We start from the raw sequence: 24664 nt of genomic DNA on the forward strand, positions 1-24664 counted from the left end.
CATTAAATGTCAGCTGCTATTTATAATTGGGACTTGCAGCAAAGTGAAGATTTTTCGAAGAGACTAGAAAGTTTACCTTCTAGTAACTCTAGATTTTGTAAGGGTTATTATGTATTGTTTCCATCTGTCAACGTGTTACAAACTGTCAATATTCTTCATGCTCAAACTGCATGAGTAAAATAATTGGTCCTGATGAATGTTTTCATCAGCCTACTGGTATTTCAAGAGCTGTTAGATACAGAAATAACTACTTTTAACTTCTCATTTGAAAGCAAGAAAAGTACCGTGCACAATGATAATGAGTGATTTTTTGAGGTTGGTGAAAACAATTTGTTTTCTGTTATAAGTTTCTGCTAATGCTGCTCTTCCTCTTGACTTATTTTGAACCTTTATGAAAGCATTGGGGGCTTAATTTTAGGCATTTTAATGCAATAAAGTTAATTTCAAACTAATACTGCTTTCAGTAATTATATAGAGTGGGGAGTTTTCATTCAAAGATGATACATTTAGAGATAAATTATAACTGTAGTGTGATAGTAAAGAACATTTATAATCAGAAGCAAACATAAAGAAGAGAAAAAAGTTAAAGGTTTTTTTTTAAGTGATGGTTTTAACAACAAATCAGGAAATGGATCCTGAAATTTTTCCTGGGTTTTCATGACTTATTTTATTATTTATTTAGTAGCATTTTAACTTTTTTCTTTATTTGGTTTATATAACAGCTTATGGGGGCACCTGGGTGTCTCAGACAGTTAAGTATCCGACTCTCGATTTTGGCTCAAGTCATCATCTCACAGCCCTGTGTTGGGCTCTCTGCTGACAGCACAGTGCCTACTTGGGATTCTCTTTCTCTGTCTCTTTCTGCCCCCACCCCCAAAATAAATAAACTTTAAAAAAATTATAGCACATGGAAGGAAACAACCAATCCTGAGTTAAAACACATATAGAAGTTCTTTGCTTCACACATATAAAAATTTGTGCTTCTGAATAAACAAAGTACAGTGGCATTATTTTACACGTGGAACTTCATTATTTTCAGTGTTTGTGCTTAATAACTTGAGAATTCTGTTACTATACAATCAGATAAAAGGTAATTTTAAGTACTTCTGTCTTATTTTGTTTTGGTTTTCTTGCTTTGTTTGTCTTTGTTTATCTGCTATTATGTCCCCAAAATGTTTTGCCTTGTTTGTGCTTAAGGAAAGGCTCATAAGCATTCTTGGTCGTTCCTCACATGTTATTTCTCTGGTTCCTAAATAACTGTACATGTAATCGTTATTAATATCCATTCAATTATATTCAGCCAGGAAGTAGCCATATAGAAACGCAAAATGCTTTCACAATTTTCTATGATAATCCCTCATTTTCATAGCTTTTCCTCAGTTCTTTGCTTTAAATGTAATTATAGGGACTATTATAGTATATTAAGAATTTGAAGTTCTCATTTGAAAGGCAGAGTCAACCTGCTTTCTTTCTTATGAATCTTGAGTGGGATTCTTGCCTGTCCTTGACCTGTGATCTTAGAGCAGCCATGGAAGGAGGGAACCTGTTTGCAGACTCCACACTCCCCTCATCCTTTTCCTTAGGCTTCCCAGATGTGACCCCTCTTTATCCTCTCTAAAGGGATCTCTGGCTTTGGCTTGTCTGTCTGTGCCCCCACTGCAAGAAGTTAGAGAGATTTAGTGACTGTCCTTCAAAGTAAGCATTCTGACAGAAAAACTAGAAGGCCTCATTGCCCCTCAGATGTGTAATGTTATTGCTTCACAGTAGGTGATCTGAAAGTCTCCAGAGTGGGGAGAAGTGGACATGTCCCATGTACCCTGAGAATCACAGAGCTTAATGTAGAAGTGAAAGTGACTTGGGAGGTCACCTGGCAGTATGGCTAGGTGTTCATCCCCTTTGTGGTTAATATAGGCAGCTAGCATTCAAGACCTACAGAAGGACTGAGGATTGTCTTAGGAACTGTGGAGAGTAGCATATAGCTCTTCTCTCATTGAAATCTGATTGAAATCTCCCATTGTACAAGGCCACAAGGATATAAAATAACTAGTACATAGCCAAGAAAGGGTCAGAAAAACCAATTTAACAGGGAATCCAGGCTGTTTTCAGTCCTGTACCCTGAATGTAGTGCTATGGTAGTAGAAAGAAGGAGAGAACTTGTTAGAAGAGCAGTGTCCCAGCCTTAATGACACAATGATGTCTAGTCCATTGCTGCAGTGTTAGCTGTGGGTACAGTTGTGTCAACAGCACTGCATTCATGACTCACCTATTCACGTAGGTCCTGACCACCTTTGGCTAGGTGAGCATAAAGAAATATGGAACAAACTTGAACTGTGACAAGAATACAACATTTTCCATGTTTTAGCCATTAACCGGCATTTTAGATACTGGTTCCTCATTTTCTTTCAACAGGTTGGCATTCTGGGCTCTAGATTGAATTTGCGTAAGAGTCTAGTGGAGTCAGAGGAGAATGTGGAAGCAGGAGCCGGGTCACTGAAGTCTTACTATGGTTTTGCCAATAACTATCGGTGTCACCTGAGGCAGTCAGTAAACTGTTCTTGGATTCTTGTTTCCTCGTCAGTAAAGTGAAACATTTGGACGAGGTGACAAAATGTGTGACAAAATGTGTGATGGCCTCTGTGGAAGACACTAGGGAATGGTGAGGCTTATGGCCAAATTGGGCAGCTTATGCTTTTTTCTAAAAACATTGGAGTTTCTTTCCTTTTCTTCTCCCTTCCACACTGTGCTGGCCAAGCAGAACACATCTGAGAGCCGGTTCCTCCTCCAGGCACTTCTCTCAGACCCCTGGGTTTCTAACATCCCTTCCATCAACACTGATTGGCCCCATGCGCACGATAAAAGGTTATGTGTTTCTCTTATAAAAATGAGAGCTAGAATGGAACTAGGCCCATAGAACATGAGAAGTTGCATATGGGAAGAAAATACATAATTTGAGGGGGAGGGTGATTCTTTTCTCTGTAAATTGATCTAGTTTGAGAAAACTGAAGATAATGTTGATATTCTACGTTTTACTTATATGTATGATTGACACATCTCCACAGATTCTATAATTTTTTTTTTTTTTCCTTCCAGGGAAGGGCTCACATCTGTAAAAGGCCTGTGTTAATCTTAACTTGCCAATACTTTGGTCACTGAATTAGCCAGCTGTGATATCATCTGGACCTTGCACAAACTTAACATGTGTGGAACTTAAGTCAAGTTCTTCCTTTTCTCAGTTTTACTCATGAAACATATTTCTTCTTTTTGTTTTTGCTTTTCTTAACTGTTTTCTGAATATTTTTATATTCTTTGTCATGTATGCTGTATATACGCTGTCTCGCTGCCCCCCCCCCCTCTCCACAGCTAGCGTTTGATTATTTGTTTGTTTTACTATCAGTCTCATTGAGACCAATGTAATAAAGGCCCCAGAAACATTCATTACGAATGGAAAAATTATTTTGGTATTTCACTGCAGACTGAAACAGCTCTCTTTTCTCAAAATTAGAGGCATGGAATGGTTTGGCTATTAATAAGTAAGGATTGGTAATGCAAATGAAATTTGTAAACATTTGAGTTTCTTTTTGGGGCTGATAAAATTTAAATTAAATGTATTCATTTTTTTTGTTTTATGTGCTCTAATGGCTTTTCTTAATACTTTTAACTTTTATGACCATTTCTTCTACCAGAATAACAAAAGCCAGTATCTCATCCATACTACTGATGAGATAAAATAGGCAAAAGACGGGACTTAGCAGCCAAAAAAGAAAAGCCAGCGAAAACCTGTTTTACAAGTAAAGAGTCATCCCTGGAATTATCTAGAACCAAAACAATGCTGAGCGTTATGAAATTGTACGGGCATTTTCACATGCTCTTGGTCAGAAAAAGAGATTAAGTTACTCTCAAACTATTGAGAAACTGAGAATAATTATATTTTCTCTTGGGATGTTTACAGACTTGTGCTCTGATCACTTCCCCAGTGTGTGCTGAGGTTTTCTACCTTTTCATTTAGTGATAGTCCCGTCAAGGTCAAAAGGTAGAGAAAGTAGCTTGAAATGTACTTGTGTACTTGCCAAAGCAACCTTGATGGGGAGGAGGGTCTTCTTCAAAGCCCACTAGAATATTTACAGGAATGATCACCCAAGGTGGCTCTGAAAAATGGCTCTGAGGTGTAACTATTGCTTCATGTGTTAAGTCTTGAAACAATATGAAGCTAAAATACGAATTTCAAGTTCTCGGTGATAGTAGGTATAACGCTTTCTCCTGACACCTGGATCAGAGGTGCCCCATCGTGGCTGTGACAGGTTGTGGGTCGTGCACTGTCCACCACCACTACTGTGGCTGAATTGCTCACTGTCCTGCCCATTTTTCATTAACAGGTGACTGTAGTTACCATGCCGTAATGTGGGAAGTCTCTCCTCGGAACTGAACAGTGGCTATCCTGTTTTATTGCTCTAAACCACTGGTTCTTAACCAGGGGTGATTTTTTTCCACCCAGGGGACATTTGGTAATGGATGGAGACATTTTTGGTTGTCACACCTGGTGGTGGTTGGGGGTTAATTTCGGCTGGCAGCTGGTGGGTAGAGGCCAGGGAGACTGCTAAGTATGCATAACACAGGCCCTTACAACAGAGAGTTATCAGGTGCAGACGTCAGAAGTGCTGGGTTGAGATACTGTGACCTAGAAGTAGCAAGGCCTTGCTCTTAGCCTTTGTTCCTCGAGAATCATTCTTTTTTTTTTTTTTTTTTTTTTTAATTTTTTTTTTTGAGATAGAGAGAGATGGAGTGAGAGTAGGGAAGGGATAGAGAGAGAGGGAGACACAGAATTCGAAGCAGGCTCCAGGCTCTAAGCTGTCTGCACAGAGCCTGATGCGGGCCTCAAACTCACAAACTGTGAGATTGTGACCTGAGCTGAAGTCGGACGCTCAACCGACTGAGCCACCCAGGTGCCCCGAGAGTCATTCTTTTTTTTTTTAACGTTTATTTATTTTTGAGACAGAGAGAGACAGAGCATGAATGGGGGAGGGTCAGAGAGAGGGAGACTCTCTCTGGTGGAAAGTGATGGGTGCGTAAATCCTCCCAGGTGGTGCCCCAAATCATACCTGGCATATCCCCCATTATGTAGATAGCCAGTCTCCTTGATTTGCCAACATCCACACATCCTTCATGATCTTCCAGACACTGCTTTCTTAAGATGCTGACATTCTTATTCAGATTATCTTTCACTCCCGGTGCCAACCACTTCACATTTTTCAGCTATTAGAGTCTTTTATGACAGTATTTTCTTTTCGATCTTGTAGTTTCTGGGTACTTCTTTTAATCCCTTTCACTATCATAATTGCCATTTCCAGATCTGGCTCTGCCTGACTTTGGATTATGCTGTTCTTATCTTGGTTGCCCTGCCTGTCAGTCCCCAGGTGAACAGTGACCACAATCTTCTGAACCAGCTGAGGTCCAGTCAAGGGTGGACAGACAGATGTATCTCTTATCTCGCTGTGGTTTCATTTTTCTGCTTGTCTGCCCGGGTCTGAGCTTGTTTAGAGGAGTGCAGTGCATCTCAAGTCCCAGGGAGCTCTGGTCTGTTGCATGGTTTCTGAGAGACAGCTGGACACTCCCCAGGGTGCGGTCCCCCCTCCCTGTCACTGGAGTACTTCTTGTTCACATCTCCGTGTGCAGATGGATAAGGCAGACATTAATAATTCATGGTGGGTCTACAAGTGATGATCCTTCCTAGCCTGGGACTCCTTTGTCTTGGTGAAGACACCTTGGTGAAGAGAGACCTGATGGTGAGCTGGGAGGGAACTAGATTACTAGAACGATGAAGACAGACTGAAATTGGCCAACAGTCAGCAGCTCATTCACTTTCGGGTCTCTTTGTACAGATTGATGTTTGGACAGTGCACCCCCAGAAATACTATTTACTTACCTTTATGTTCACGTGACTGTAGGACTCAGAGGTCCTGTTTGTGTTTGTCTTCATAATTAAGTTTATTTTCAACGCATGGCTGGTGCGTTGAAATCAGGATGCAGTGTGAAATACTCTTCCTGTCCTCTCTGGAGAGAAGAGGAAAGGAGTATTTTTTCTGTCTCTCGGTTATAGATAGATAAAGTTGTGCCCAATAGTAATGGGACAGGAAGTGATAACTGGCGCCTCCTGTCTAATGTGGTGGGTAGCAGATAACTGCATGTGGGGGGTAGTGTTCCTTGTAAGGATTCTGGGGCCTTCAGTTACAGTGGTTCCAGCTGAAAAGCAATAGGGTTTCATTTGTTTTCAGTCATCTAAGCATTATTCTTCCTCAGGACTGACTCGGTTTGTCTGTTACACTGTATAATTATCATTGCTGTGTATATATTGAAGAGCATTTCACATGTTTTGAAATGTAGTATTAAAATGACTTAAAACTGTCACCGCCTTAGTTTCAGTTTTAGGATGCAGTTCTTGCTAATTCCTTCTCTTCCTCTCTGATCCTAATAATTGAAGTCAGTAATTGCAAAACAAACAAACGAACACAAAAAAAAACACACACAAAAAACACAAAAAAACCCAAACCGTGTTTTGGATATCACTTTTCTTCAGGATAGTTATTGGTTTCAGTATCTCACTATTTCACTAATAACTATTTTCATAGCATAATTTTAACATGTAGTCTTTGAATATTATAAATTCTAAAAGATTAAAGAAGAAAATTGGGAAAGGGGTTAAAAGAGCTCATGAAACTCTGCTGCCCTTGTAATCTGATTATAAGAACTCTACGTATAGAGTTTCAACTGCAAAATTGTTCCAGATTTCCTTTCTTTTTCCTAATGTAGCTTATTAGTTTTTAGTCATATTATGTATAAATAAATAATTATTCTTTATCATAGAAGTGAAATCATTTCTTAGCTCCACAGAGCACACTTTTCTTTGAGGGGTCGGGGAGGGGCAGAGAGAAAGGGAGAAAGAATCTTAAGCAGGCTCCACACTCAGCACAGAGCCTGGCGTGAGGCTCAATCCCATGACCCTGGGATCATTACCTGAGCCGCAATCAGGAGTTGAATGCTTAACTGACTGAGCCACCCACATGCCCCCGACAGAGCACACTTCTAGTGTTAGTCAGACTCTGTTTCCTTTCTAATGGATGCAGTAAAGATAAGTACTTTATTCATAGATTCCATGTGTAAATCTAAAGCTCTGTGAACTAAATTTCTTATCAAGTAACACTTTGGTTTTCCGTTTCCATTAACAAGTCTCTTTAGAAAATCCGAAGTTATGGGAAAACCATTGCTACTTCTTATTTTGCTAAAACTAGTAATGTGTCTTATCTAGGCTTTTCTTAAACTCATGATGAGTAAGAGGAAGCCAGGCTCAGTTAGTATTTAGCACCGATGGCCTGTCACAGAAAGGTCTGTGCAGAAATAGGATTGGTGTGTGGAGAGAAACGTAGAGATAAATGCAGTGAGTCTCTTGTGTAGTTAATAATAAAATTTCATTGTTGAACCCTGACCTGAAAGACCTGTTTTCTTTAGTTTAATCAAGAAATAAAACGAGTTCCTCTAAGAGAAGAACCTATATTAGCTATTTTGTAACACAGAGTGTATTTTTTTTTTTTCCTCTTTTTCTGTTCTAAACTTTGAAATCAATGAGCTTGGAGAAAATAAAATCTGTTTTTCAAGGTCCTGCAGAATATGTTTGTAAATATATTTTCATCCATGGCTGGTAATGAAAAGATAGTTGTTTTGTTGCTCTCTTAGAGTTCACATATAGGTGGCAAAGATTAGGAGCTTTTCTGCTGAGGCCACAAGAAGAAACAGATCTAAGTTGTCAAAGAAGAGCCTAGATCAGAAGAGTAAGAATGTCATTGACTATCATTGTTATGAGTTGCTCCTTCTTAGGGAACGTACCATCTCCTCTAAGGATCTGTTGTTTTTTGTTTTTTTTTTTCAATGTAGTTAAGTTTTTTAAGTTTATTTATTTATTTTTGAGAGTATGCACCAGAGACCATGAGTAGGGGAGGGGCAGAGAGAGGGAGAGAGAGAATCCCAAGCACACTCCGTTCTCACAAACTGGGAGAACCTGAGCCGGAATCAAGAGTCGGATGCTTAACTGACTGAGCCACCAAGGTGCTCCTCTCCTCCGAAGACCTTGAGGATTGTTTAGATGCAATCTATCTGAAATAGATAATAGATGTAGGTGAATTTGCATGGGAATCCATCTTTTTCTAACATAAATTTTCATATTAGATATATGTAGATGTTTGGTAAATCAATGAGTGAATTAAAAAATAATTTTCAAATACAAATGTCAGAATATGAAAATGGTGACAGAAATCGGGGTCCCAGCTCTAACGTACAAGGAGCACTTGTTGTTACAGTTAAAGGTTTCTAGATTGGAACCAGTGAATTGAATCATAAGAGATTAGCAGAAACAACAAGTTTAAATGGAGAAAGCACATGGACCTTAATTAGTGAAATTGCCAATCGATTGCCTGGTTCTCCAGTTGTTCTGTAAAAATATCCATAAAGTAGGATAGGATTATTATTAATGCCATCACTAGTATCATTAATATAGGTCTTTGAAAAAAAAATTTTTAATGTTTATTTTTGAGACAGAGAGAGCACGTGTGTGAGCGAGCCGGGGAGGGGCAGAGAGAGAGGGAGACCCAGAATCCAAAGCAGGCTCCAGGCTCTGTGCTGACAGCACAGAACCTGATGTGGGGCTCAAACCCACAAACTGTGAGATCATGACCTGAGCTGAAGTTGGACGCCTCACCAACTGAGCCACCCAGGCACCCCAGTATAGGTCTGTTTTCAATGTAAATCTTGGATCCTTTGCTGAAAATGCTTTCGGGTAGGTATTTCACTGCCTAATTACTTTAGTTACCTGTTGCTGAGTAGCTAACCACTGTAAGGCCTGATGGCCGGCAGCAACAACTGGAGGCATTTGGGTATCTCTCGGATCTGTGAGTTGACTGGACTCAGGTGGGTATTTCTTCTGGTCTCTTTTGTGCCATTGCAGTTACATGGCCTCTGGGGCTGGAGTCATGTAGAGGCCCTGCTGGGGTCAGCGGGGTCAGGCTCCTCTCCTTCCCTGTATAGTCTCAGAGCCTCTCCTTTCCACATGGCCTCTCCACAATCTCTCCATCAGGCAGACTTCCTACTTAGTGGCTTATGGATTCCAAGTGGGAGGAAACAGAAGCTACCAGACATTTCAGAAATGAAGCCTGGTCTGGCCTTGTGTAACTTCTGAATTCCATTGGCAAGTGCAGGTCACTGGCTTACTCTGTTACAGCCTGGAGGGGGCAAGGGCATGAGGCTAGATTTGTGGGAGGCTATTTGTAGAGATGAACTACTACAGTAATATGCCTTCAGATACTTTGTTTCAGACTGTAATGTTAAGTATGTGCTAATGAGCTGAAGCTCCAATTCTAGGGGTGTTGAGGTTCACTAAGCGAGACTTTCCGCAAGTATGTGGTCAGCAAGCAGGGCAGAAGAAGGACTGTACTGCAGAGGCTGGTACTATGAGCACATCACCTATTTCAGTCTTGACCAAAACGCGGCCGGGTAGTCAACTGTCTCCTGTTTGGGGAGGGACATCTGGCTCACAGGGCAACTGGGCTTCCCTGGGCAGGAACTTGGTGTGGAGTCCCTCTTGCCGGTTCTGCCCACCCACCCCAGTGTCTCCAGGAGGGGAGGGGGGAGCACTTTCTGGGGTGGGGTTAGTGCTTGGAGGGTGGGGAAGAGCTCTCTCCCATTATCCTCTTTGGCGATAGAGCTATACTTAGTGAATATCCACCACCGAGATGTCAGGGACCTTAGAGATCATCAGGTCTAACCTCTGACCCATGAACTCCATCTCCATCTTCCTCTAGCACTGTCTTCAGCAGGCTAGAAACAAAACTCTGCTTTTTTTTTCCATGAAGTACGACAAACAATTGCTTCTTTAGAAACCGTCTTTTTGGGTAAGTGTGCATGGTGGCATGCAGACTTCCCAGGCCCTGATTCTCACCTGGCTGTTGTTGCAGAACGTGCAAATAGAAGCATTCACCAACTGAAATGTGCCCTGAGAGAAGGTGATGTCACCGTTGGAGAAGATGCTGCAGGTCCCAGAGTGGAAAATGAGGAAAATGAGGAAAATGAGAAAAATGAGGACGCTGGGACTGCCTGGCACGAACTGCGACACAGCCATGCCGGTGAGTGTGGATGGATAACAGCCCTGGTCTGAATGACACACCGAGAATATTCTCCACCCCGTACAGTAACAACTCCAGTCCACCCTCTGCTCTACTGCTAGGCTTTTCTTCCTCAGACACAAACCAACTACTATAATCCTCTTGCTGAATATTTTGTTAATGTTTATTTATTTTTGAGGCAGAGTGCCAGTGGGGAGGGGCAGAGAGAGAGGCAGACACAGAATCCGAAGCAGGCTCCAGGCTCTGAGCTGTCATCACTGAGCCTGATGCAGGGCTCAAACCCACAAACTGTGAGATCATGACCTGAGCCGAAGTCAGACACTTAACTGACTGAGCCATTCAGGCGCTCCTTAATATTTTTCCTTTGACTTCGTGATGCCTATAGGCTGAAGTCCCAATTCCTTTGTGTGTCTTAGCAATATTTTCTTAAGAGGCTCCAAGATACCTCTTCAGCCTCATTTTTCTGTCCTCCTCCCAGCCACCCATCTTGCAAGGCATGTTCTAGTGCATACCAACCTTCTGGCCCTGCTTCTATGCTCTTGCATATGCCACGCCCTCCAAGTGGGATTTTTCGGACCCTTTTCTGCTTGGTAATCTTCTGTTCATCCTTCACAGTGTTAGCTCCTCCATAAAAACAGGCATGATTGGGGCGCCGGGGTGGCTCAGTTGGTTGAGTGTCCGGCTTCGGTTCAGGTCATGATCTCGTGGTTTGTGGGTTCGAGCCCCAGGTCGGGCTCTGTATTGACAGCTCAGAGCCTGGAGCCTGCTTCAGATTCTGTGTCCCCCTCTCTCTCTCCGCCCCACCCCTGCTTGTGCTCTGTCTCTCTCTGTCTTTCAAAAATGGATAAACATAAAAACAAATTAAAAAAAAACAGGCATGATTAGGCGCTTCCTCTTCTTACAGCACTACGTGTAGCTGCTGCTCTACATGTGAACTTACTATATCGTCTTATATCTGTCAGTGGATCTCTCTTGCTCGGTGGATTCTTAGCTCTTAAGTGGTAGAGATTTTCTCATGTTTGCCTTCGGATCCCCAGTCCATGGCACAGTTCTTGATGCCTAGAACATGTTTAAACAATATTTGTTACGTGGATGGAAGCATGGATGGGTGATGATAAGCCCCTGCAGTAAGGCTGATGAAACCATTGTGTTTGCTCTCCAGTTAATCAGCTCAAAGCTTTGTTGCGCCAACAAGCAACTAAGGAAAGTGAGGTGTCTCCATCAAGAAGGCGAAAAGTGTCCCCTCTGGTAAGTATCAACGTCTGCAACCTGACAGGAGCATTGTCTCTGTGTTTTAACTCCACAATGTCGTTTCAGTAGTACATTTTGTCGATAGATTCTGAGCAAGACATTCTAATAATGTAAAGCATTGAAAGGAATTATCTTTCCTCTGATTATTTTGGCTGAAGAAGAGGCAGAGGGAATCCTGAGTTTTAAATCTATTGTGTGCTTGAAACATGTAAGTGAGGAAACAGTTTGGAAAAGTTACTTTGCAACTGTTAGCAAATATAAAAAAGGAACAATATATGGAAAAGAATTGCCTTTTCCATAGGCTTCCATTGCCTTTTCAACAGGTTCCTATTGATATCCTATCATTTTTAGAATTTACTTAATTGTATATCTAGCTGTCCTTTGTAATATTTGTCTATTTTGAATGTCAAAGCCAAAGTATGCAATCTTATTCTGCATTTTTTAATTCATGCATTAAAATACATGGTTATAAAATTGCACAAAATGAGAAGCTATATTCTATTTTTGTTTGAAGTTGTTTTTTTTTTTTTAATTTTTTTTTTCAACGTTTATTTATTTTTGGGACAGAGAGAGACAGAGCATGAACGGGGGAGGGGCAGAGAGAGAGGGAGACACAGAATCGGAAACAGGCTCCAGGCTCTGAGCCATCAGCCCAGAGCCCGACGCGGGGCTCGAACTCCCGGACTGTGAGATCATGACCTGGCTGAAGTCGGACGCTTAACCGACTGCGCCACCCAGGCTCCCCTTGAAGTTGTTTTTTATTGCTATTGCTTTAGCAGAGTGAATTATTCCTGATTGAGGCAGTATGATACACTAAAGCCTGGGATAGATGTGAGGGAGGGAGAGGATTTGGCCAGATTTAAATGGCCAAAATAACAGTCTAGCCTTTAGGTGTATCTAAGGCCTACTGTGTACTTTCTAGAAGGATATTGTGTCTCCCAGGGTTTCTGTAACAATAAGATAAGAGTATATATACTTAAAATTCTTTATGAACCTGTGAAGTGTGACACAAATAGAACTTTTCATAGTAGCAATAACTACCTTGCATTTTCAGTGTGTGTGACAGTTAGATACCAAGGCTATTTGCTAGAAACCATGGAGACACGTCACTTTCTCTACTCACAGCCGAAATGTCATAACCGTACCCCTATATTAACACTTCATTCCAGCCTGACACATACCTTCCTGCTTAATTCCCACTCTGGAGAAATGTACTACATATGCCTATTCAATATTTACGGCTCTCAATTATAATTTTAATACAACATTTCACCATTAAGTAAATGTATTACTGTTGCCACCTAGCTTCTAGAATGCTCTTCAGTAGACAGGGTGGGGTACTTTCAAGTCTAGTAGATGAAGTTGCTGTATCTGTTGAATGCTCAGACACGCTGATTAGCATTTTAAAGCTACAAAGCAGCAGCAGGATTGAACCTGGAGAGTGGGAGGAGCCTCATCAAGAGTATCATCAGAGCAGTATGTGCAGCATGTACATTACAGATGCACAGGTCTGTGTACATGGAGCCACGTGGAAGGATTACAAGCCACAGTAATAATAAGCAGCTTTTGAAGGTTTAGATCCACTTTTATTTGTGAAGTTTATTTATCTATTTGGAGAGAGGCAGAGAGAGTGCGAGCGGGGGTAGGGACAGAGAAAGAGGGAGAATCCCAAGTAGGCTCTGCATGGTCAGCGCAGAGCCCAGTGAGGGGCTCAAACTCACGAAACCGTGAGATCATGATCTGGGCCGGAATCAAGAGTTGGACGTTTAACCGACTAAGCCCCCCAGGTGCCCCTAGATGCACTTTCATAGCCCATATGCCGTACTGGAAATAAGGGGCTGTATGGACAGTGAAATCGAGACACGGTTGAGAAGGATTTTATGGCTTTTTGAAATGTGGATATCCAGACTATGATAAATCCTTCAAAATATATACAGGTGATTATATTTTCCACAGAGTATTAGCTTGTGTTTTTTTTTTTTGTTTGTTTGTTTTATTTTGTTTTATTTTTACACAGACTGTCCTTTATGTGCCCAGAGTGATATTTAATTCTTATTTGCCATATTCTGGACCCATTTCTATTAATATACCTTTACTATAATGAATTGCTTTCTATTCACAACAGATCATCCATTTAATTAAAGTTATTTTGATTTTTAAATTTCTTAAATGTTCCAAGAAGCAAAACTCTACTTAATTATTCTGCCGTGAGAGCTGGTACTTTGTTGTCGTCAGGAATTTCTGCCAGACTGAGAAATAGTGACTGGGTGTCTGATCTCAAGCTTTCTCTGGGTTCATCTATCTGGATGACTTTTCTGACTTCTTCTTTTCTTTACAAAATGTCATGGAATGATAAATGATTCTAGAAACCATTCTGCAATCATTCAAGGAGAAAGTAGGATATATATGATATTAAAGTCAATTCAGGAATGCTGCAGGAGTTCGCAGGAAGTCTCTTCTCTGGACTCCGGTGCAAGGGAACTCTTGAGTTTTCTCCAGTGTCTGCTTTAGCACTCTAGTTTTGGAGGCTCTGTGCCCCAGACCAGCAGGGTGTCCAATTGCCTTGAGTCAAAACTCAGAAACCACGTTTGGCTAATGTACTCCTTTGTAGAATTTTACCTCATTGACCCACCTGGCGGCAAATGCTTGTCTGAAGAATCCCTTCTTCCAGCAACTGTTCAGTTTTAGGCAGCAGTGCTCTTGCATGGCAGTTTCTTGAAGGGAGCTGTCCTTTTATCTCCGCATTACTGAATGGGACGTCCCATTTCCAGATGGCTCTAATGGGCAGTTTTTCCCAAGCCAATTAGACTAGTCCAGCATTCTTCCACTTGCCACTCTTTTTGTAAACACTTCCACTTTCCATCTTTAACACATGATATTGGTATCCTTGAATCTTATCTATGTGAAATTTATAGGATAGAGAAATGAACACTATTAGCCACATTGTGATCTCCTCGATGTTTATATGACATCAGTACTAAATTGAGTATGGAGGCAGTATTACCTGAGTCTCTGCTAAATCCAAACATGCTTAGTTTTTGTTTGTTTCTTGCCTTAGCTGGCGTCAGAAGATGAGGAAGCCAACGTGCCTACTATCCACAATCTTGTTCCGATCATCAATGACCAGTCTCAGTACATTCATCATTTAGAGGCAGAAGTCAAGTTCTGCAAGGTAAGTTTCTCATTAAAAATTTAAATGTAACTACATTAAAGTTTATATTAATGATACCTTATGTGAAAATTTGCTATTATTCGTCTTTATGTGTATTGCGATACATTTGACAATTATCACCCTTCCATGATTGAGGAGGCTGATGTGTTACAGGAGCTTCCCAAGCTGGGGAATGATTCTCCTGACCATGCCATTTATGATTGCTTAATTTCCCAGCCCATAACTATGTCTGATATTTTGATAATATGCTCTCACGTTTCAGAGTTTTTGCTTTCCACCCCATGTTCTTTAGCCCAGCTGATGGCACATGCTTGGGACAGTACAACCGGTCGGTCATCTTCCCACCTTGTCAGCCTACTGAGCACTGGTGCAGAAGCAGGAACTATAAACTGCAGACCAAGTCTATTCCATTGTCAGGGTGAAGGTTGTTCCCTTAGCTTTGAATAATGATGGCTCGTGGTCGTACTGATAGCAATGATTGAGAAACCAAATGTGTCCACTACGGCTTAAAACACCAGATGGTTCTATTGCTCAACTGTATGCAGTTTAGTAGTGTCACTAATGCCATTGGAGCTTTTCTGCCTTTCCAAACTAGGTTAGCATTTTAGTTTTTCTTTTTTTTTTTATTCATTACCAATGCATCTTGTATTATATATATAATTTTTAAATGTTTATTTATTTACTTAGAGAGAGAGAGTGCGCCAGCATTGGGGACAGGCAGACAGAGAGGAGAGAGAGAGAGAGAGAGAGAGAGAGAGAGAGAGAGAGAGAATCCCAAGCAAGCAGGCTCCATGCTGTCAGTGCAGAGCCTGGTGCAGGGCTCAGTCTCACAAACCATGAGATCATGACCTGAGCCAAAATCAAGAGCCAGATGCTTAACCGACTGAGCCATCCAGGAGCCCCTCGTGTATTATTTTTTTTACATTCTGGTTACTCTTCCAAGGTGCAAGTTGATATGTGCCTTCAGAAACCTTTAAACATTTCATTGTCTTGACTTTACAAAGACGTTCCTGATTTTAACAGATACAGTCATCATTGCACAGTGTTCTTGGATTACCAGAAAGGCTAAAATAATGTCCTAGGACTCATTCCAGTAATAAGCTCCTGTTAATCACTCAGATGCTGTGTGTAAAACTTAAAAAATATTGTAGTGGAGATAAAACTTCATCTCTACCCTCTTAGAGTTTACAGCTGGGACTTAGACTTAAATTAACATAAGGCAGATTAACAGGATGAAAGTATACACATTTGTTTTTATTGTTATTGAAGTATAACTGACATACAATATTATATTATTTTCAGGTGTACAACATATTGATTGAATATTTCCATATATTCAGTGCTCAACACAATAAGTGTAGTGACCATCTGTCACAATAAAACATTATTATAATATTATTGACTGTATTCTTTGAGCTATACTTTTCATATCTGTGACTTACTTATTTTATAACTGAAAGTTTATACCTCTTAATTCTCATTATCTACTTCATTCATCCCCCTACCCACCTCTCCTCTGACAACCACCTCTCTGTATTTAAGAGGCTGTTGGTTTGTTTCTTTATTTTGTTTTTTAGATTCCGTGTATAAGTGAAATCATATGGTATTTGTCTTCCTCTGTCTGATTTATTTCACTTAGCATGATACCCTCTAGGTCCATCCATGTTGTCACAAATGCAAGATCTCATTCTTTTTTGTGGCTAAGTAATATTTTATGGCTAAGTAATATATATATATATACATGTATGTATATATGTGTGTGTGTATGTACACATGCATATGTATGTATACACATACACACACACGCACACACAGCCTGCACATCTTCTTTATCCATTCATATATCAATGCACACACTTGGTTGCTTCCATATCTTGGCTATTGTAAATACTGCTGCAGTAAACAGAGATGTGCACATATCTTTTTGGATTTGTGTCAGTTTTGGGGGCAGATATCCAGCAGTGGAATTACTGGATCATATGGTATTTCTAATATTAATGTTTTGGGGAATCTCCATGCTGTCTTCCACAGTGACTACACCAATTTACATTCCCACCAACAGCGCATGAAGGTTCCCGCTTCTCCACATCCTCATCAACACTTGTTGATTCTTGTCTCTGATACTATCCATTCTGACTGGTGTGAGGTGATATCTCATTATGGTTTTGATTTTTTTCCCCCCCTGATGATCAGTGATGTTGAGCATCATTTCATGTGTCTATTGGCCATCTGCATGTCTTTGGAGAAATGTCTATTCAGGCCCTCTGCCTATTTTTAAATCAGGTTATTTATTTTGATGTTGAGTAGTGTAAGTTCTTTATAAATTTTGGATATTAACCACTTACCAGATATATCATTTGCACATCTCTTCTCCCGTTCTCTAGGTTTCCTTTTTGTTTTGTTGGTAATTTCCTTTGCTGTGCAAAAGCTTTTTATTTTGGTGTAGTCCCAATAGTTTGTTTTTGCTTTTGTTTCCCTTGCCTGAGGAGACATATCCATAAACGTGTTGCTAATAAAAGAGATTACTGCCTATGTTTTATTTTTTAGAAATTTTATGGTTTAAGGTTTCACATTCAGGTATTTAATCCATTTTGAGTTTATTTTTGTGTATGGTATAGGAATGTGGTCCATTTTCATTTTTTTCATGTAGCTGTCCAGTTTTCCTAACACCATTTATTGACAAGACGTCATTTCCCTGTTGTATATTCTTGCCTCTTTTGTCATAGATTAAGTGACCCTATAGGTGTGTTTATTTCTGGGCTCTCTATTCTGTTCCATTGTTCTATGTGTCTGTTTTTGTGCCAGTACTATACTATTTTGACTACTATAGCTTTGTAGAACTTCTTGAAATCTGGGATTGTGATACCTCCAGCTTTGTTCTTCTTTCTCAAGATTACTTTGGCAATGCGGGGTCTTTTGTGGTTCTGTACAAATGTTAGGATTATTTATTCTAGTTCTGTGGAAAATGATATTAGTATTTTGATAGAGATTGCTTTGAATATGTAGGTTGCCTTAGGTAGCATGGACATTTTAACGATATTTATTCTTCAAATCCATGAGCATGGTATAGCTTTTCTATTTGTATCTTTTTCAGTTTCTTTTATCAGTGTCTTATAGTTTTCAGAGTATAGATCTTTCATCTCCTTGGTTTAACTTATTTCTAGGTATTTTATTCCTTTTGGTGCAATTGTAAATGGGATTGTTTCAGTAGAAGTTTTATGTAACATGGGAGACCTCATAAGGAAATGATGTCTGAAAGAAATGGCAAAACCTAAATGCTTTTATACGTTGAACAAAGAGAGGCAGTGTGGAAACATAACTAAAATATATGGGGAGGTTAAAGGAAGATGAGTTATTTTTATGAGGTCTGTTTGCACAGATGCCTCTCAGCCTCCACTCCCTGTCTCTGGTGATAAGAATGTTTCTTTCCTCCTGATACGGGGAGGCCATCTTTCACATGGGAGTTTTATCTCCTGCTTTCAGGAAAAAAAGGGGAAGTCAGAGCACTCTTTTTGTATTTGCTGTTTTTCAAGTGTCTTTAACTCAAAATAATTCTTATTCCAAAGTGGCATATTTTGGGGTGGCAGATTTTGCCACCCTTCAATATAAATTGTAATAAATTTACCATCTGGTCAAGAAGAGAGTACTAATGTCTATGAGCACCATAGCAACACTATAGAGAGTATAATGTAGTCTGTATTCTGTAATATAAAATGTAATTATAATAAGAGTAGAAAGGTACTAAAATCTGGAGTTTTGGGAGATATTTTTCTGGGAGAGAGCAATCTTAAAAGAGTAAGATCATTTAGATCAGCAGAAGTGGGGTGAAAGAGTTCCATAGAGAGAACAGCAACACTGAAAGGATATACTCAGGATGAATAGGGTTTATTTATGGGGGCCATGAGGCATCTATTCTAAATTTCTGCAGTAGAGGATTCTGTTAGAAATTATTAAAACTATGCTGAGCTGGGAAAATGGAAGATTACAAAAGCCTTGAAAGGTAGACGGAGTACGCATTTGGTATGTTTTAACAAGAGAGTAACAGAATAAAAGTAACATTTAAGGGCTTAGAGATATTTTATTAATTTTTACAATTTTTTATTTAATAATAATTAATTTTTATATCCTTTTTAAATGTATTTTTTAAAGATTTTATGTATTTTCTTTTTCTTTTTTTTAAATTTTATTTTAAGTAAACTCCATGCCACACTTGGGGCTTGAATACACAACCAAGAGATCAAGACTCATAAGTTCTACCAACTGAGCCAGCCAGGGACCCCTAAGTTTTTACTTAAATTCTAGTTAGTTAACATATAGTGTATTAGTTTCAGGTGTACAATATTGTGATTCAACCCTTCCATACAATACCCAGTGCTCATCACAAGTGTACTCGTTAATCCTCATCACCTATCTAACCCATCCCTCCCTCCCCGCACTGACCTCCTCTCTCTCTGGTAACCATCAGTTTGTTCAGTATAGCTAAGAATCTGTTTCTTGGTTTGCCTCTCTCTTTTTTTTTTTTCCTTTGCTCATTTTTTTTGTTCTTAACTTCCACATATGAGTGAAATCATATGGTATTTGTCTTTCTCTGAGTGACTTATTTCCCATAGCATAATACTCTGTAGCCATAGCATAATACTCTGTAGCTCCATCCATGTCATTGCAAATGGCAAGATTTCAATCTTTTTTATGGCTGGGTGATATTCCATCATGTATCTATACCATGCATTTATCCATCCGTCGATGGATACTTGGGCTCTTTGTATAATTTGGCTCTTGTAGATAATGCTTCTATAGACTTTGGGGTGCATGTATCCGTTTGAATTGGTATTTTTGTATTCTTTGTATAAATAGTTACTAATGCAACTGCTGGAACTAGGGTAGTTCTATATTTAACTTTTTGAGGAACCTCCATTCTGTTTTCCAGAGTGGCTACACCAGTTACATTCCCCCCAACAGTGCAAGAGCGTTCCCCTTTCTCCACATCCTCGCCAACATCTGTTGTATCTTGTGTTGCTGATTTTAGCCACTCTGACAGGTGTGAGGTGACATGTCATTGTAGTTCTGTATTGTAGCTTTGATGTGTATTTCCTTGATGGTCAGTGATATTAAGCATATTTTCATGTGTCTGTTGGCCATCTGCGTGTCTTCTTTGGAAAAATATCTGTTCATGTCTTCTGCCCATTTCTAATTGGATTATTTGTTTTTTGAGTATTGAGTTTTATAAGTTCTTTATATATTTTGGATACTACCTCTGTATCAGATGTCATTTGCAGACATCTTCTCCCATTACATAGGTTGCCTTTTAGTTTTGTTGATTGTTTCTCTCACTGTGCAGAAGCTTTTTATTTTGATAAAGTCCCAATAGTTTATTTTGCTTTTGTTTTCCTTGCCTGAAGAGGCATATCTAGAAAGAAGTTGCTATGGCCAGCGTCAAAGAGGTTACTGCCTATGTTCTCCTCTAGGATTTTTTTTTTTATCAGTTTCAGGTCTCACATTTGGATAGTTAATAATCCATTTTGAATTTATTTTTGTGTTTGGTATAAGAAAGTGGACCAGTTTCATTCTTTTGCATGTTGCTGCCCAGTTTTCCCAACACCATTCATTGAAGAGACTGTCTTTTCCCCATTGGACATTCTTTCCTGCTTTGTCAAAGATTAATTGACCATGTACTGTGGGTTCATTTCTGGGTTTTCTACTCTGCTCTATTGATCTATGTGTCTGTTTTTGTGCCAGTAACATACTGTTTTGATCAGTACAGCTTTGTAATATAATTTGAAGTCCGAAATTGTGATGCCTCCAGCTTTGCTTTTCTTTTTCAAGGTTGCTTTGGCTATTTGAGGGCTTTTGTGGCTCCATACAAATTTTAGAATTGTCTGTTCCAGCTCTGTGAAAAATGCTGTTGGTATTTTAATACGGGTTGCATTAAATGTGTAGATTGCTTTGGGTACTATAGACATTTTAACAATATTTGTTCTTCCAATCCATGAGCATGGAATATCTTTTCATTTCTTTGTGTCCTCTTCAGTTTCTTTTACCAATGTTTTATAGTTTTCACAGTACAGGTCTTTCACCCCTTTGGTTAGGTTTATTCCTAGGTATCTTATTTCCTATTTTCCTTATTTATCCTATTTTTAATTTCTTTGATCTCTACTCTAATTTTTATTATATCTTCTTTGGATTGAATTTTCTCCCCCTTTTTTGAAAGTTTCCTAAGACAAAAGCTTAGATTACTGATTTGGAATCTTTCTTCTTTTCTAATGTTTTTCACTAGTTGTGAAATCTTGATTAGTTGTATTTCCATTTTTATTTCGTTCAAAATATTTTAAAATTTTCCTCAAGACTTTGTCCTTGACCTGTATATTATTTAGAAGTGTTGTTTAGGGGCGCCTGGGTGACTCAGTCGGTTAAGCATCCGACTTTGGCTCAGGTCATGATCTCGTGGTTTGTGAGTTCAAGCCCCACCTTGGACTCTGTGCTGACAGCTCGGAGCCTGGAACCTGCTTTAGATTCTGTATCTCCCTCTCTCTCTCTCTCTGCCCCTCCCTGGTTCTAGCTCTCTCTCCCTCTCTCAAGAAATGAATAAACATTAAAAAAAAATTAAGAAGAAATGTTGTTTAATTACCAAGTATATTGGAAGTGTTCCAACTCTCTTTCTGTTATTGATTTCTAGTTTAATTCCATCGTCATCTGAGAACATACTTTTTATGGTTTCTATTCTTTTTAATTTGTTAAGGTGTGTTTTTACACCCAGGATGTGATTGGTATGTCTTGGTGAAATGTTCTGTTAGCTTGAGAAGAATGTGTATTCTGTTGTTGAATAAAGTGTTCTGTAAATGCCAAATTAGATCCGGTTGATTGATGGTGCTGTTCAGTTCAACTATATTCTTACTGATATTTTGCCAATCTGCAAGATCTCTGGGTCTTTTCAGTTATTGACAGAGGGATATTGAAATCTCCAGCTTATATAGTGGATTCCTCTGTTTCTCTGTACAGTTCTATCAGTTTTTGTATCGTGTATTTTGATGCTCTATTGTTAGACACAAACACGTTGAGGATTATTATGTCTGCTGGGAGAATTGACCCCTTTATCACTGTGTGATGCTCCTTTTTATCCCTTATATTTTTATTTGGTATGAAGTCTGTTTTGTGTGAAATTAATGTAGCTACTCCAGCTTTCTTTTGATTTGTGTTAGCATGGTATATCTCTCTCTATCCATTTACCTTTAATCAATCTGTGTCTTTATATTTAAAGTCGACTTCTTATGGACAACATATACTTGTGTACTGTTTGTCATTCACTCTTACAGTCTCTGATTTTTATTGGTGTATTCAGACCATGGACATTTAAAGTTATTACTGATATAGTTGGATAATATCTACCATATTTGTTACTGTTTTCTACTCATTGCCCTTGTTTGTTCTTTCTTTCTTTCTTTCTTTCTTTCTTTCTTTCTTTCTTTCTTTCCTTCCTTCCTTCCTTCCTTCCTTCCTTCCTTCCTTCCTTCTCTTCTACTCTTTTTTTGCCTTCTCTGGTTTTAAGTGAGTATGTTATATGATTGCAGTTTTTTCCTCTCTTAGCATACCAGGTGAACTATTTTTACTTTTGTAAGTAGCTGCCCTTGAGTTTGCAGTCACACTGATCAATAATCAAAGGCTGTTGTCAAATAGCTCTATACCACTACATGGGTAGGGCAAGGTCCTTGTAAGAGAGTGTTTCCAATCCCTCCCTCCTGTCCTCTACAACATTGCTGGCATTCATTTCAATTATTCATACACTGTAATCACTATATATAGTGCTACTACTGTGATTTGAGCAAACTGTTATATGTTAGATCAGTTAATATTAAGAAAAATAAAATATTTTATCAGCATATAATCCTTTTCAAATGCTCTTTCTTTTTTTTATGTAGACCTGAACTTATAAGTTGTATCATTTTCCTCCTTTCTGAAGAAGTTCTTTTAACATTTCTTGCAAGGCAGGTCTGCTGAAGACAAATTTCCCCAATTTTTATTTATCTGAGAAAGTTTTTATTTTCCCCCTCACCTTTGAAGGTTAATTTGCCTGAATATACAATTCTAGGTTGGTGGGTTTTTTTTCCTTTTAATACTTTAAATATTTCATTCCATTGTCTTCTTGCTTACATGGTTTCTGAAGAGTAGTCCAATATAATTCTTATCTTCTCTGTAAGTAAGGTTGCTTTTTTTTTTTAAATTCTGATTTCCTTGAAGATTTTCTGTTTGTCTTTGATTTTCTGCACTTTGAATGTGATATGCATAGGTGTAGATTTTTTTGTTATTTTATCCTTCTTGATGTTCTCTGAGCTCCCCTATACCTTTCTCTATAGGTATAGACTTTCTGCACTTTGAATATACTATGCATAGATATAGATTTTTTAAAATTCTTTTTTAACATTTATTTATTTTTGAGAGACAGAGAGAGACAAGAGTGTGAGGGGAAGAGAGAGAGGGAGACACAGAATCCAAAGCAGGTTCCTGGCTTTGAGCACAGAGCCTGACGCGGGGCCTAAACTCATGAACTACGAGATCATGACCTGAGCCGAAGTCAGACGCTTAACTGACTGAGCCACCCAGGCACCCCGATTTTTTTTTGTTGTTGTTATTGTTGCTGCTTGATGTTCTCTGAGCTTCCTGGATCTGTGTTTGGTGACTATCATGTTGGAAAATTCTAGGTCATTATTCCTTCAAATATTTTCCCTTTTGTCACCTTTTATAATTGTCCCGCATTGCTTGGATCTTCTCTTCTGTCTTTTTCATTCTTTGTTCTCTTTGTATTTACTTTTGGGAAGTTTCTATTGGCAGTTCTTTAAGCTCACTGATTCTTTTCTTGGTTGTGACCAGTCTATTATTAATGAGCCCATCAAAGGCATTTGTCATCTCCATTACAGTGTTTTTGATTTCCAGCACTTTTATTCTTTCTTAGAGTTTCCATGTCTGCTTATATTGCCCATCTGTTCCTGCATGTGGTCTACTTTTCCCATCAGACCCTTTAACACTTAATGTATCAATCATAATTATTTTAAACTCCCAATCTCATAATTCCAAGATCACTGCCATATTCAAGTCTTGTTCTGAGCTTGCTTAGTCTCCTGAAACTGTGCTGTCTTTTCATGTGCTTTCTAATTTTTTGTTGAATACTGGACATGATATAGTAGAAGGAACTGAGGGAATAGTTTTTTAGTGTGAGATATTATGCTTTTCTTGGTAGGAGTTGGGCTGTGTTTACTGTTTTGTGTTATTATAGGTGTCAGAGGCTAAAATTTCCTCTAGTGTCCTGGTTTATGTCTCCCCTGTTATCTTTGGGCTTCCCTTGAGAATTCTTCTTATATATACTCTGAGATGTGTAATTTTACTGTATTCCTTTGTTATTTTACAGACACCCTTTTGATGTGGTGGTTAGATGTGGGAGCAAGGGAGGCATTTTATAGTTGTATGGTTAGGTTTCCATCTTTTTTTTTCTTTTTTTTTAATTTTTTTTTTCAACGTTTTTATTTATTTTTGGGACAGAGAGAGACAGAGCATGAACGGGGGAGGGGCAGAGAGAGAGGGAGACACAGAATCGGAAACAGGCTCCAGGCTCTGAGCCATCAGCCCAGAGCCCGACGCGGGGCTCGAACTCACGGACCGCGAGATCGTGACCTGGCTGAAGTCGGACGCTTAACCGACTGCGCCACCCAGGCGCCCCAGGTTTCCATCTTTTAATGAGTCTGTGCCCCTTAGCTTTGACCTTCACAAGTGCTTCTCAGTCATCCTCTCATCTTTTTTTTTTTTCAATTTATATATTTTGAGAGAGAGAGAGTATGCATGGGGGTAGGGGCAGAGAGAGAGAGGGAGAGAGAATCCCAAGCAGGCTCTGCACTGTCAGCGTGGAGCCCGAGGTGGGCCTTCAACTCACGAACTATGAGATCATGACATGAGCTGAAATCAAGAGTTACATGCTTAACCAACTGAGCCACCCAAGTGGCCTCACCCTCTCATCTAACGTGCAGTGAGAAGGCTTGAGTGAGCTGGAGTTGGGTATTTCCCTTCCCTCAGGTCACGTAGGTTCTGAAAAGCC

At 39.4% G+C, this 24664-nt stretch overlaps 1 protein-coding gene across 11 annotated transcripts in view; it reads left to right on the top strand.

The window, feature by feature from the left end:
* SDCCAG8 (SHH signaling and ciliogenesis regulator SDCCAG8) overlaps nucleotides 1–24664 on the top strand; it is a 253284-nt gene that overhangs the window by 1672 nt on the left and 226948 nt on the right. For all 11 annotated transcript variants that reach the window (XM_040451836.1, XM_040451834.1, XM_040451837.1 and 8 more), the window contains exons 2-4: nucleotides 9996–10163; nucleotides 11326–11411; nucleotides 14473–14586. In XM_040451836.1, the coding sequence (XP_040307770.1) occupies nucleotides 9996–10163; nucleotides 11326–11411; nucleotides 14473–14586 (368 nt within the window). The remainder of the gene's footprint in view (nucleotides 1–9995; nucleotides 10164–11325; nucleotides 11412–14472; nucleotides 14587–24664) is intronic.

The sequence above is a fragment of the Herpailurus yagouaroundi genome, unplaced genomic scaffold (assembly GCF_014898765.1).
Source record: "Herpailurus yagouaroundi ecotype Mexico unplaced genomic scaffold, PumYag 205, whole genome shotgun sequence".
Taxonomy (NCBI): Eukaryota; Metazoa; Chordata; class Mammalia; order Carnivora; family Felidae; genus Herpailurus; species Herpailurus yagouaroundi.